This window comes from Dermacentor silvarum, chromosome 7, assembly GCF_013339745.2.
Source record: "Dermacentor silvarum isolate Dsil-2018 chromosome 7, BIME_Dsil_1.4, whole genome shotgun sequence".
Taxonomy (NCBI): Eukaryota; Metazoa; Arthropoda; class Arachnida; order Ixodida; family Ixodidae; genus Dermacentor; species Dermacentor silvarum.
Window position 1 is genome coordinate 46,001,375 of NC_051160.1, and position 15,258 is coordinate 46,016,632.

The 15,258-nt window shown below is 43.9% G+C and overlaps 1 protein-coding gene across 2 annotated transcripts in view; it reads left to right on the plus strand.

Annotated features, from left to right (window-relative positions):
• LOC119458000 (transcription factor IIIB 90 kDa subunit) overlaps positions 1 to 15,051 on the plus strand; it is a 59,852-nt gene extending 44,801 nt beyond the window's left edge. The window contains exons 7-18 of one of the 2 annotated variants that reach the window (XM_037719787.2): positions 82 to 178; positions 592 to 742; positions 2,280 to 2,606; positions 3,097 to 3,158; positions 4,372 to 4,453; positions 4,621 to 4,682; positions 5,176 to 5,343; positions 6,177 to 6,319; positions 8,472 to 8,514; positions 9,853 to 9,937; positions 10,782 to 10,871; positions 13,204 to 15,051. In XM_037719787.2, coding sequence (XP_037575715.1) covers positions 82 to 178; positions 592 to 742; positions 2,280 to 2,606; positions 3,097 to 3,158; positions 4,372 to 4,453; positions 4,621 to 4,682; positions 5,176 to 5,343; positions 6,177 to 6,319; positions 8,472 to 8,514; positions 9,853 to 9,937; positions 10,782 to 10,871; positions 13,204 to 13,259 — 1,366 coding nt within the window. In that variant the 3' untranslated portion in view covers positions 13,260 to 15,051. The remainder of the gene's footprint in view (positions 1 to 81; positions 179 to 591; positions 743 to 2,279; positions 2,607 to 3,096; positions 3,159 to 4,371; positions 4,454 to 4,620; positions 4,683 to 5,175; positions 5,344 to 6,176; positions 6,320 to 8,471; positions 8,515 to 9,852; positions 9,938 to 10,781; positions 10,872 to 13,203) is intronic. The other variant, XM_037719789.2, reaches the window with a different exon arrangement.
• Positions 15,052 to 15,258: the final 207 nt, after the last annotated feature.

Here is a 15,258-nt window from a genome sequence, read left to right on the forward strand (position 1 = left end):
TAATATTTGGCACCTCTTGCTTTGCCCTGTGTAACATAGTACCATAGACAGGTGTGCCGAGGAAAGTGCTTTGTTGTGCAGGTTAACCGAGTTTGGAGAGACACCATCAAGCAAACTGACCCTCGACGAATTCATGACGATCGACCTGGAAGAGGAGCAAGACCCTCCCTGCTTCAAGGCAAGCCGGAGCATGCGCCCTACATTTTTTGTTCCTGCTTCTGCTGTTATCTTTGTAAATCCTGCCGTGAGGCACCATGCTTTATAGTTTTAGGTGCAGTATGTGGAGGCATGGGATTCTGAAGTGCAGGGCATCTGTGTTTGGCCACTATGGCCTTTTCAGGGCAATTTCGGCGTTCGTTTTCCTACATCTGAAGGGAATACTGATGACTATAAAGATAGTGAGGTGTCGAAAAGAATTGGGGTTGTGATTTTCTGCTTGTTGGTATGTCCACACGAAAGCATTGAATGTTTCTGTCCTTTCCTCCTCGACGTCCATGTGCTGTTAGCGCTATGTCGAATGCTTTCGTCGAAAAGGAAGTAGATCTTCTGGGGGGAAAGATTGACATCCTGTCATCTTGTGATGTTACGCAGGCGGCACGCAAGAAGCAGAAGCAGATTTTGGAGGAACAGGGACGCCTTGAGAAGGTGTCCGAGGAGATCTCCCAGCTGCAAAAGAAGATTGAGGCAGAGCTGGAGGACCGGCGGCGAAAGGTTCGCGGTCGCTTTGCCTCCCGTGCCAGAGGTGAGATTGCCCTCTTAAAATCTAACTCAAATGAAATTTCCCTTTAGCTAAATTGGTTACAGATTAGTAGTGTGCAGTTGAACCCACTTATAACAATGCTGGTTTTAACCAAGGTGTCGAACCGAAAGAAATACCAGTTCGGGTTCAGGTTCAGCATGCTCCGATCTGTAACAGTTCACGAACCGGTTCACACAACCCTGAACCACTTTGCGAACTGGTTCAGCACAGTAAACTTTATCTTGCGCTATAGGCGACATGCTGTGCAGCGTTATCGACTTGTCTGCATGGTGAATATGCAAGTTTTATCAGAGTGGAAAAAAATGGGCTCCCTGGCCCATGGCAATCCTTTTCACATTAATATCAGTGATGTTTAATGTTGTACAGCTGCAACAGCCATATACATTAGAGACGGTCATTGTAGGTAGTGGGTTGTCACAAGAGTGTGCAACGCATCCATTCCTACGCTCTATTTTCCACGTTACCTTTTGGTCATTCATACTGATGAGTATGGACAGAACAGTAGAAATTTAGAGGAGTACATTCAAATAGCAAAACTTTCTAATCGAATCAGATTCGAGAAAAACAATAGTTGAATATTGAATATTTCTAATTTCTAAAAAAGCGTAATGAAAAGTTCTGTGGAGTCTGTTTGGCAACAAAAGGCTTGTTTACATTATTTGCTACATGTCCACCATGAGACAGTACGATCACATCTGGCGCACAGTCACAAACGAAAGTAATCGGAAAGAGGAACAGGACACCTCAAATGCATGTAATAGAGTGTAGTGCTTGTTGAAAGGTGCCGTAGTGTCTGGCCATGCGTTACCTTCACACCAGAAGGCTGAAAGCAAGAGCTTGCACGGCATACACTACTCGCTAGGCACCAATGCGTCGCGCTCATTAGCGAGGCTGCCCCCAACTACCTTCCAAAGCCCCTCCATCGTTCCGTGGAGACGCAAGGCATGGACACAGCTTGGAAAAAGGGCAGCCCTGGGGACACAGGAAGGGGAGAGGGGAGTGGAATTGTTATTCTAAGTTCGCTGACGTGGCGCTGTTTGGCTCAACCGAGTGGTGCCTACTTGTGTTGCCGGAGCTGCGATTTGTGTTCGGGGCTTCGGGCTGATATGCTGCAAGGGGCGTACGTAAAGCTGGCATGTGTGTATGTGTGTGGGCGGTAGGGAGGTGGGGGTGCATTGGCCTTAAGATGCCGCGCAGAGCCGGGCTTTGAGATGGTGACAACACAAACAGTGGCCACATAGTTCCGTGCTGAAAAGATAAGTGAGATACAACAGAGCTCGCTGCAGCAGGTTAGTGGAGAAGCTTTTGATCACCTTACACATTGAGGAGCCCTTTAACACTCAGCTTCTCCTAACACCCAGACAAGCACATAGGCAGGATATTTTGGCCTAACGAAAAACATAGTTACACCACTGCAACTTTTTTTGGGTAGGTGCACAGCTGCGCCTAAGCCCTTCCGTGTTGCTGCATAGGCCCTTCCTCTGACAAAAGTCGACTTTGTTGTTGCATTTGTTCACAGATGAGCGTTTGAGCGAGGAAGAGGAAAACCGAATATCGCATGAGTTCATCATGGGAAACACCATGGAGACCATCGGTGCATGCCTGAATGATTCCCAGCAGAGCAACGAGGACTCTGCCGCATCAGGGTCGGCCACGGAGGATTCGCTCACCGAGCGGTTAGTGCTGCGGCAAGAGCACGACGACTCTGACCCGGACGACGTCGAATGCGTCGGCATAGAAAAGCCCAAGCAGCAGAGCAGTATCGTCACCTCTTTACGACCGACTGCCGCCACGTTGGGGCTGAAGGAAAGCATCGAGGAGTGCATGCGGGTCAGAGATTGTGCTGGTGGGTTCAGTTCGTTTGCTTTATTTGTCCAGCAACATTCTGGAAGTGTTCGCAGGCCAAAAGCTGCCGCAAACTGCTTTTGGCAGAATTATAGTAACCTCTCTGTGGCAGTGCACGAAAGACATTCAGTCAGCAGTAAAATGCATTACCTTGGAAAAGAAGAAAGAATCAGATGATTAGTACATGAGTTGCGCATGCATAGTACTCGGCTATTTTAATTTGGCTGCTCAACAACATGAATGGTACAGTACGAACATGTTAAGCTTTATACAATACCAAATTTTATGAGTGTGTAGTTGATGCCCCTACGTTAGCAGCAGTACCAATAGTAGTAGTAGTAGTAGTAGATGTGAAAATTGTTGGTTAGATTATCAGCCGTCACACTGAACTTCTGCTGGAGGGTAGCCCTGTATTGATTGCTCAAACATTGTTTAACATCTACATTGTGAGAACACTTTATTCTTACACTTCCATGCCTTTTTTATTGTAGAAACGACAACAGAGTCTGGTGTCCTGGACTTGGAAGGATTGGATGACGAGGAACTTGATGCGGTGAGCGGCTTCTCTTGTAGTTGGCCTTTTGTATACTATTATGGAGGGTTACTACAAAATGAAACAGAGCCTAGAAGCCTCCGTTTTGTACCCCGTATACAAATCGTTGATGTTCCAGTTGAGCACTCATCGGCACCTTACTTTCCACACTTCTGACAAGGGTTAACTAAAACGTCAATGCATTTTGCCACATATGTTGAGGACGCACTTCTCAAAATGGGGGCTAAGCAAAGGATTTCTGCAGGAAGGATTTTATATCTTCGCCGTGGCTCTTCATTTCCTCAATTGGGGCATTTGTTCTAATATGATAAACTAAAAAAGTTCATTGGATAAATTTTTTTAATTAGCAGGCATCACTCTGCAGTTTGTATTGCAAAGTAGTGTCCACCCCTGTCACATAGGTCAAGTGGCAGAATTTCAATACTTAGTGCAGGAGATTTTTAATAAACCTGTTTCCATCAACACAGATAAGCCAGTTTAGTGAGCCAGACTCTGATTTCCCTTCCACTGGAGCCATTTCATTTTTTAGTAGCATCATATGTCCGTTGTTGAGTAAATACTTCCAAGAATCGTAATTGGTGTGCATGCTAAAGGAACACTATCCGTGACTTTTTGAAGGCTTTCTTCGATGCACGATTGCGTTTTTTTCTTTTTGTGGCTTCAGCTTGCTTCAACTTGTTTCACAGGCAACCACAGAGATGTATATTTCATCTGTGATCGTCTTTGTTTTGCGTAAAATAGATCTTGGTCAATGACCATGCATGTTTGGGTTGGTCAGTGATCATATTGTGTCCTACCAGTGTTGTTTTAGGCTGTGCTATGCACCATTCGCTCAAGTTCAAATGCGAACGAGAAGAAACTGATCAGAACACCCATTATGCGTAATTATGTCAGAGCACGACATGCAAGCACTCTGTAGCTGATTTCTAAGCATAGTGTAGTCATAAATGTATGTTTTGGAGCTGTACTAATTACGTCACTATTACTAATATGCAGGCAAACTTGGAAACGCAGGGACACATTCTAGTGGTTGTCGACTTGTTTGCATTAGAATTTATACTGAGAGTACCTTGGTCAGTGACCGCAATCACTTGGCTTGGTCGGTAATCGTTATCACCTGTACATATAACTAGTGTTATTAGGTGGCACTGTTGTCTTCGTTGTCTTTCACATACTGGCATTTATAGCTTATGTTCCGTGTTTGTGTGTGCAGTACATCATGACAGACGCTGAAGTTCGACTCAAGACCAAGTTTTGGATGGACACTCACGCGGAGTATCTCAAAGAGATGGAAGGTATGCTCATCGAAATTTGCGAAAAATGCTTTCGTGATATGTTTTTCCTCGAGTTCAGGGCTAATCTGCATCGATCTAATGTGGGTACATCTTGATGAGCACTCTGTAAGGTTTATGCTGTGTGAGCACCATTGTGATATCTAGTGTTTTATTCAAATTTTTTTCAGAGAAAGAGGCAAGAAAAGCGTTGGAGGCTGAGGAGAATGCCAACAAGCCAGAGGTCAAAAAGGTGGGTTTAAATTAAGTGGGAGCTTCGGGCCACGTGCAGTGGACTCTTTTTCAAGCTAACTACAGTCGATTCCCAATTGTACAATCACACTTGATACGAATTTCGGGCTGATACAAATTTTGAGGGCAGTCCTGGCCATAATCTATCAGGCAAAGTGCATTTTTTTTAAGGTTGATATGCATATCTTATCTGAACGTCTTATCTGGACGCAGTGGTTGATAAAAAAATTAGACTCGATTCCATTTGACATCTGTGTAATGCAACGCACGCCTGGTTTGGTATAGAATGTTTGTTATCATTCAGGGGTTCTACAGTGAACGGTTAAATACTGATGCAGATTCTTTAGATCTCTGTTCTCTAGTGACATCTCACTTTTCCCAGAATTCCTTGAGAAGTGAGGAACATCGAGAAACACAGTGGCGTACGTTTGCGGCCATTGGCACAGGCTGCGTTCGTGTTTCTTCGTTTCGTTGATCTCTTTGGTCTCTTTCAGCGCAAGCGCAGGAAGAGGGCACCCATCCAAGCCAACACTGCCGGCGAAGCAATTGAGAAGATGCTCCAGGAGAAGCGCATCTCCAACAAGATCAACTACGACGTCCTCAAGAGCCTCAACAACGATATGGGCTTCCCCTCTAGTGAACCCCAGCAGCGGAACTCCCAGGTGAGACGGCAGCACTCTTTCCTAGGTAGCGGCTGAAAACAACATGGAATAAATGGCATGACTAATAGATGGACACGTGATTGCTGTCATCCCATTTCAGTCGCATTGGTCATATGCCACACTCTACAGGCCCAAGTATGCAGCACTTTGAAGCTCCTTGTTGGCAAAGCTGGGCTTCCTGCCATTTGTACTTTCAGCTGACCAGCGCAGGTTTGACAAGAACTAAGATTTAAGAATAGTGTTGATAGCTGGGCGACCTGGTACGAATGCACTGATACAAGCTGCGCGACACGACAAGGCACGAGGGCGTAAGAAGGAGAAAGACAAGCGTGGACTTACAACTGAGTTTACTGAGAACACCTTGTGTATGCATACGGCCAGAGTGTCCTGTCACCATCACGGTTACAAAGATATAAAATATACAAAAAAGAAAAACATAAGTAGGCAACAGCATGATTTCAAGTTTTTGTGTCAGGTTCAAGCTGACTATTTCAAAAATAAAGTTCATGAATATTCTTCCTTGCTTCTGGCACACGCAGATCATTCCAGCTGAGACTGTAGGCAGCATCCTTACAGAACATACCCTGAATTTTTTAGTAGTCTACATCATAACTAATAAGGCACTTCGTAATATTCTTTCACACAATTTTATTATGTTTCTAGTGTTTTCATATTCTTCAAATTTTTAGTTTGGCATGCCTTGATTTCTAGGGTTCCTTCCTTCCTGTTAGTTTTAAACGCAGTGTGCCGTATCTGTGTTTCATATGAGTGGGCCAGACTATATTTTCATCCCGTTGTAACTTTAATGATTTTGTTTTTTCTTTCTTTTGCAGCAGCAGCCTTCGGCCAGTGAGGCAGACAAAAGTGAAACACAGTCTGTCGTTTCTGAGCCATCAAAGAAGAAAATTCGCAAAGAGAACCCACTCTCAGACAGTGCATTCAGTGCACTGATGTCAACAGTCAAGTCGATTGCTCTGTACGTTTGTGTATCATTTTTGACATTGAAGGGAGGGTGTGGATTGTTTTCTTAATTAAAGAGAGACTGGGCATGCTACCAGGAGGTAGTGCCATCGTCACAACCTGACAGATCTGTTAGGTTGGGCAAGTGATCAGAAGGAATAGATTTTATCAACAACCAAAACTTCACTAGGAAAAAAAAAATTTCTTTACATAGGTGTGTGCAAATGCAGTACATTCTCGGTGATATGATCACGCCTGATTTGAATTTCGGAATGATACGAATGTTGCAGAAGTCGAGGCGCAAGTTCATTGGCTTACAAAGTTCTAAATTTCGAATGTCGCAAACGACTTTTTGAACCGCGGCAGACAATACGCACAATCGGACCATCGCACGATCCCCGGCAGAGTCGGCGAGGTGGCCCCGGCATGTCGGTAGCGCTAGACACTGGCTGTTGTCAAGCCGACAGAGTGGCCACACCGATCCGCCACTCGCATTCCTCTTACCAGGGCGACCTACGTCCCTCTACTCTGATTCCTCCACTGCTCCCCCCCCCCCCCCCCAAAAAAAAAAAACCACTTTCTTTGTGCAGAATCATGCAACTTTTCGGCCGTTTTCAAACACCTAGCAACAATATCGGGAACCGGCAATCACGCGCGACTAAGTCTTGCCGCATTCCAGATCGGCAGCATTAATTTGCTTCCATGTGTAGCCTTATCTCTGCATTCCACGCCTTTCATCGTCTATGCACCCATCAGATCACACGATACAAAGTAGCTTCGCCAGCACAAAGAAAAGTAAACAATTCCCTTATCTTGCATGTCCTTATCATGATCAGGCAGCAGCTAGGACACAGCAACAAAAGAATCTCGAGATAACCAGGCAGATCTCGAAATGTCTGCCTCGGAATATGCGAAGTGTGCAGCTCACTGCTGTCAAAATGTACACGAAACAAGCGCGCCAATGATTGAAATTTGCATCGGTAGATAGAAGCGCTCCCTGCGTGCCATGTGACTGCAGTAAAGAATCGCGATGATGCTAGTTTTGCCTTATTGCACACGCTTTTATTTCTGCATGGAGAAATACAGCGCTGCAGCTATCTGAATCTCCGATCTATCACATTTATGGTGATACTAAGATGTCAGATGATTCTGCTGTGCATTTCTTCCAAATATTTCGTCATAAGATACGGGAAATTCTTAGGATTGCGGAGGGAAAAAAAATTAAGAAATGGAAAAATTTTGAACCAGTCGTCCATTTCATTGCCGCATCCCCCCTTAATTTCCTGACTTTGTTTAATATTTTTGGGTGATGCGTATTTCGGGTGATATGAATTATTGCGCCATCCTGAGAGGTTCGTATCATCGAGACTCTAATTCAGTATTTTTGAGAATGAATTAAATAGGAATCAAATATAATGCCATAATCAAATCAAGTATAACATACTTTCAAATAATGGATAGTGTTTTCATAATTAAGAAATAACGATGTTCACTTCCTAGTATTCCTAACATTAGCAAGTTTCTGTCATTACATTGTGCATTGTGAAGCACTGATTTAATTATTAAAAGCACGAATTGAGCGTTCGAAACAAACCAGCAGTTTGTACAGGCAGGACTCTTTGGGAAGTGTGAATAATCACGGTATAGCCAGTAAAGACCTGGCTGACGTAGCTTTTGCTCCAACTTGAAGTATTAGAGAACTATTTAAAAATACTACTTCTTACAAATAGTGAATATGCGAATGATTCGAACACCAAATCAAACAGGACGATATTCGGTTTATTATTCAAAGGTTTCAAACATTCACGCACCCCTATTTAATAATGTAACCCGACGTGTTGGGATAATCTCTGCCTCCTTTTCAAGGATGTTTAGAGTGGCATATGGACGGCACATTTTAAATCACTAGCTGCTTTTCATAGCTGTGGGGCCAGTAATCCTTGCCACAGCCGACGTGAGGCTCCAACTTGCTTGGGTCCCTGTTACCCGGCCTGCTCCTAGCTTTAGGCTTGACCGTGCTGGTTTCAGTTAAGGTTGCTGGTATATTTACCAACCTACATTTTGGTTAAAATGGAGTGAAGGCAGGAAATAAATGAATTATATATTCCGGATAAGTACTTCTAGGCCTTGTCCTTGATTCTCTGCTGAAATTTTCATTTTTTCTACAGGAGTCAACAGAAGGCTAATGCTGAAGTCCTCTCCGATGATGAGGTGAGTAAAGTTGCCGCCCACCTATGGCATACTTCACAAACAAAATTAAACCTGCCACTACTGGCTGCATGATTTGAATAGACTTTTGAAATGCCTTGTATTCAAAATATGACTCATTCAATTTTCTATATGTTAACTTCACTGGTATGGCCAGTGACATTCACGTGTTGCCGTGTCACCAGTTTTCTGTTATAAAATGTGGCGACTACAATGTGGCAAACATGGAACGCGGAACACAGTGGCAAACGCGGAACATCGCAGGATCAAAACTTCAGGTGCCACATTGAGCATAGTTGAAGTTGGAAACAGGCTTGCTCTGGACCCTCACTGTGTCATCGTACAGAAAGAACAAGGGCGTAACAAGAACAAGATGCGGTACCTTAAATGCCGTCATCATCACCATTCTTATCGTCGGCTAATTTATGTCCGCTGCCGGACAAGGGTGCGAACATCACGAGATCTCCATTTATGTCTGTCTGATGTCGGCTTACTCCATGCTTTGCCTACAAATACTCTTCTAATCTTGTTGCTTAATCTAAACCTCTACCACAGCCAACTGCATTTACATTCCGGAGACACCAGTTTTATCACTAATCGTCATCAACAGCAGCAGCATAAAAATGTCCATTGCAGGATGAAGGCATGTCCCAGCGGTTTCCACTTGTAGTCCCCCCCGTCTTTCGTCAGTCAACCCCATCTTGCGCCTGCAAATTTCCTAATTTCATCATGCCACCTAGCTCACTGTTGTCCTAAAATGTTCGCTCTTTCCTTTCCTTGGTGCACCGTTCTGTCACTCCAATAAAACAGTTATCTGCTCTTCTATGATTTGAATATACTTTCGAATACCTTGTATTCAAAATATGACTCATTCAATTTTCTGTACGTTGACTTCACTGGTATGGCCATTGACATTCGCGTGTTGCCGTGTCACGACTTAATGTCACCCAAAATAGCGGCTGTGTTGTCAGCCAAATAGCGCCATGTTGAAGGAACACTGGTCGTCATTTACTTGATGCTCCTCGGCTCATTACAACCAACAATGCAGCAAAGATGAGGACGAACAACACGATTCAAGCACCGATAACACTAACAGCGCGTCGAAGATGAAGGCGATCGACAGCACAAGCGCTGACGTCATTGTTCGCTGCTGTGCTAGTGTTACCTCGCACTGTCAGGTGCAGGCCACTTTGGCACACACCTGTGCCCAGCTGTCTTACAGTTACCTGTGCAGCCGACGCTCTTTTTTTTTTTTTTTTTGCTTGTGCAGTGGATTTCTTTTAGAGAGAGGGGTTTGGATTTTATAAAATGGGTTTGGCTTTTGTCTTCTTTGCGAAACAGGACCTTGGAGATCCAGTTCCACAGCCTGCTGCTGCCGCTGACATGACTGCCATGAAAGAACTAGAAGAAGAGATTGAGTGCCTAGGTATGCACCATCAGTTTCAACCAACCATGTCTTGCTCATGAGGCTTTCAATGAGGCTTTGGCTGGGGCCCTGTCTGAATAATTCAGCAAGACGTGAGAGACAACAAGTGCTGCTTACTTTGCAGCATTATATAAATCTGACCAGTCAGCTATTGACGTGTCTGCATGTCTATCCAAATCTCGCATAAGCAAAGTAGTAGTAAAGTAGTAGTAGTAGCGATTTTACGTTACTGCATATTCAGGCATTGTATATTTGTAGTAAGGTATGCGACCGGGGTAGTTGGTGTTGATCCATGACGTATAACAGCGCGACCTTGGACAGCGCTTGTCTACGTCTCTCTTTCGCTGTCCATTGTCCAAGTTCGCGCTGTTATACGTCATTGTATGTTTGTTCGTTTTACACGCTGCGTTTACGGAATTGCGATGTTCAACTTTTGTTGCAGAGGTAGAATATTGTGACCTTGTTCCTCTAATTTTCTTCGAAAATTTTTCAATTTCTGGCAACTTTCACCAAAATATTTGAGCTCCTAAATAATAAAAAAAAAAATGTGCTTGCAACAGACCCCACAATTTATCTTTTTGTTTAACTGCAATGCATTTTATTCAGATCAGCTCAGTGGTTGCCCGTGCGTGACCTCACCCTCACACGCCTTAGTCGCACAAATTCGGTGAACTGCATATCGCAGTGCAGAATCGCACTTGCCACTCGTATGGCCCATAAGAGGGGTACTGCTCTATGACATTCTAATTTCATTTGTCTACGATGGCATGCATGCAAATCCTGTCCAGTTGTCGAATGAACGGACCACTTACACTTTTTTCTTCTTCCTCAACTTTCAATGCAGACGAAGAAGAGGAGGAGGAGGAAGAAGAGGATGAGGAGGATGACAAGGAGTACCACCTGAGTGCAGCTCAGCTTTTGAATCAGCACAGAGGTAGGGAAAAAAAACAACAACTTTGTTACCCAAGCTCTTACTCTCTCTCTCTCTTGTTGTTGGATTGACACGACAGCTTGAAGCTTCGAAGAACGCTGCTTTAAAATTCATGAAAGCCTAACTTAACCTAACCTTACCTGACCTAACCTAAGTACTGAAATTGCAGATCCGCGGCTGTTGCTGGGAATAGTTTCTTCTAGGGAGTAATACCGCAGTATGCGGAGCACTGTCGATCGTGACCGAGCCCGATTGGAACCAAATTGTTGAATTGTGATTAGCTTCTCTCTGTACGGGACGGGACCCAAGAGATGTCAATAAATTTGATCCCTGTCAGGCTCTACTGCAATCGAAAGTGCCTGTGCGACCGAACTTTTAGGTACACGTGAGTGTCAAATTGCCTGACAACGGCGTACGACTGGCATACTTGCGATTTACGCTTCGTGAAGCAACACATATGGGGGCGTTGAATTTCAGTGCTTCTTAGAGTTACTGTACATGCCTCCCTTTAGGAAGCCAGGGTTGCGCCACTCTTTTCCACACATCGTCTGCGCTGATTCTTGTGCTGCTATTTGCTGAGTGCCATCACGTGGTCAAGATGGACTTTACTGCGTTGCAAAGAAGCCAACACTTTGCAGGCAATGCCAACACTCCGCAGGAGCTGGCCGACCGAGCACAATTGACATCGGCACTGTTATTATTCTTGCTGCTGCTTCCTCGATGCGGCTGGCCAAAAGAAGTGCGTTCGCAAATGTTTTCTCAGTCAAATTGCGGAATCAGTGTCATACGACGCATTGGAAGCTCTCGCAGAATGATGGGGTGCAATTTGCCGAACTGTCACAACCGCAGCAAAGTGTTTTGGCGGTGCCATTAGCAAAATCTGCTATATGCACCGACTCCAGTGGCTGCTGCACGTGGGCTGTGACAGGCAATTCGTCACATCATTCACCTTTACATAGTTCATTACTACGTAACAACATTTAGCTTTCTTACTTTATACGCAAGGATAGTTGGACGTGCTGTTTCTTGAATATGCGCATTCACGTCTTTCAGCGGTTGATAACCGTGATAACATGCATACCTAATAAAAATTATAGACAATCAATGAAAGCCCAGTATTATATTTGATGCCTTGCATAGAAATTGGAGAGAGTCGTAGACGTTGCCACCATGTGCAGAATTGTGTATGTTTGTCACATGCTGCGTTTTCAGTAATCGTTAGATATTAAGGCGCAAGCATACAATCCAGGCTCGTAAATGTGAGGTGAGCAATCGACTTGTACTTACAACGTAATAAAGAATGAAGAAGTGAAAGTAAAATAAAGTCCCCCTGGCATGCTGCACGAGCGAGGCTTCTACACGTTCGGGAAGTCCATGGCTTTCCCGCATAACTTTGGAGCCCAAGATGGCGGACCTTGGCACAGCTCTGGGAGCCAGACGCATGTCGGCGTCTCATGCTGCAACGATTTGCGCCGAGTGGGTACATCAGAACTCCCCGCCAAAATGCCGCGCTTGAATAGGCTGCTGACGCAGGCTGAATTCAAGGAGTGCAAACATGAGCTTGCCAAAACCGTAAAAACTACGAAGTGCATCTCGGGCCGCACGGACCCCGCCAGCTCGGTGTGCATTGGTACCGCAGGCTGCAACGATTCACGCAATGCTTCGCATTACATAGACGTCAACTACAGTTGAGTCTGCCAAATTTTTTAGTGACTTCAAATCGTACGTTTTCGTGGTTAGTAATTTTTTTTTCCCATTTTTTTACAAAACGTATGAATGAGGTTCTACCTGCAATCAAATTACAAATACAAACACATTCGCCCACTTATTCTTGATTTCTAAAATTTTTCGCTCCTGCTCGATTATTTGGGTCTATCCACAACACTCCCATACTGTCTGCAGAACCAGTGTATATAACAGCAGCTGACATTTCAGCCACTGTAACATGAATATTTCACGAAGAATCTGTTACATCAGTATTTCCATCTGTCTGTGATGTAGGTCATTTTTTGCTGTGATTGTAGAGCACAGTGCACCACAGATCGAAATCTGCAAAATCCTAAAGTAAGCAGTTGGCTTGGTGATAAAACATATTTTAGTATTCCCCACGTTTTTGTATTTTTCTATCTAGACTGCAGTTTTTTATCTAGTTTTGAGGTTGGCAGGTCTGCACGTGTGCTATGTGTGACACCATGCATTCATTTGTGAAGCATGTTTTTCATGCTGACACCTCCGCCTTTCCAACATTAAAGCCTCTTTCTCTGTGTTGACAATGTGCCCGCTACACCCTAGAAGTTTCACGAAAGTGTTGGGGGTTTTTCTGTTCTCGTTGCAGGAGAAGAACAGGACGAATTCGGATATCACGAGGAGATCGACGACTACATGGACTGACGGCACCCGCAGCCGTGTTTTAGGATTTTCAAATTATCGCACATCGTGAGCCATTGCAGCGGCATTGCCAACTTCGGAATTGTGGATGCGAACCACGGTTGTTGCAACCAAGGCACGTTCTGCTGCGAACAGCGCCATTTTCTGACTGTGGACTCTCGGCGAATTCAAGAATGACTGTGAATAAAACATGAAGGGTTGTCGACGTATGAACACAGAACAGGTGTTTGCGGGAGGCACGGTCGTATAAGACTCGACCCAAATTGCTGACTTGAATTCTTACTACCTGTGTTGCTTTTGGCTGTAAGTGAAGAGCTGATTTTCTGAGTCAGGTAGCTCCTTAAAAATGTGTGTGGTTTGTTGCTCACGAAGGCTTTAAAGCAATTGCTGATACAGTCAAACCCCTGTATAACGAAGTGCTTGGGGTATCCAGGAATTATTCCTTGTACAGGTCACTTGTAAAGGTCGCGCACCGCACAGCTCGCAAAATAACCAGGGCGTAATTATTCCTTCGTTATAGCGGTCATTTCGTTCTAGAGGCGCTTGACTGTATGATTCTTATGTTTAGCCACGTCAGAGTAGATCTTGTAAACATGCTGGTTACAGTGCTACATACACATAATACAAGCATATAGTATAACTTTGTTAAATGGTGTTGGAAAACGTTTTTTTTCTGGAGTGTCATTTTTTAAAAGTTCGATATAAAGGGGCAGGGTAGCATTTATGGAATACTAATGATAGCAATTTTCACACATGCTTATAGGTAGGGGCTTTGAGAGGTTCATTTCGATGTACGGAAACATCATTTTAAATGGTGCTTACGAGATATAAAGAGAAACCCACACCCACCATGAAGCTCTTCCTTTGTTGTTGTTGCTTTTTTTGTTTTGTTTTTTCCACATAACATTCCGCACATAATAATCACTTTTGTCAAGTATTACTACGTTTATCCTACACATGCATTTGATGCATTCTGTGCTGTAACTGGAATGCCAGTTAAGCCATTTGATATAAGATTGGAGTGAAAAAGATTATTAAGCAGGGCTCACATAAAATGCCTTTCTGGCCGATGCTCGCCAATGGCAGCATTGCACAATTCAGCTGACATTTGTGGTGTGTTCGGGAATCTTTGTACTTGCAAGTGTTTCTCCCAATCAGGCCTTTGCAGAGCAATTGTAAAAGCATAACACTGTGATAGCACTACTGGTCACCCAGCACTGAGTCATGCACGCTTCATAGTGGGAGTCGCACAAAAATTCTTCATTGTACTTGTGACTGTCGATACAGCTACGGTGGTATTACTCAGGGCTTCAGTGGCGCAAAGAAGCATTTTCTCTTTGTTTTTTAATCACTGAGTGGCTGTAATTACATATCATTATCTATTTATTTCTCTGTTGCTCTTCTATATGACTGTATATGCTTGTAGGCACAGATATATGTTTTGTACAGCTTTTTTTGTACACGTGCAACTGGACATTGTGGCACATACTGTCATGTGTGTATGTATAAGCACACATTGATTGTAGATTGTGAGAAAGCATGTGTTTAAGGGAACCGCATTTGTACCAAGTTTAAACCAACCCCCCTCCCACCTTATTTTTCCGTGTAGCACCCAGGGGATTTTTAAATGTGAAAGCACGCCGAAATCGGGTGCTGTAATGTCGGTTCTGGAACATGTTCGCCAAAAGATGAATGGGTGCTTTGAATTGTGGGGCGGTGAACTTGTGTTTGTTAGTGTGGTTATATTTACAGTGAATCACCAAAGGAAGATAGCTTGAATGCACTATATATTCTATTTCTGTGTTTGCTGCTTTACAGTAATATACAAATAAGAGTATATATGTGCTACCCTCAGTTTCATTGTGATTAATTTTTCAAAATTCAGTAAAATAATGACTGTTTTGTGTGTGGATAGATGAATTCTTCACAGAAGAACCAGAATCTTTTTGCTCACTACTGCGTATGCATACGTGTACATGCGCATGCCGGTACCACAAGCTTA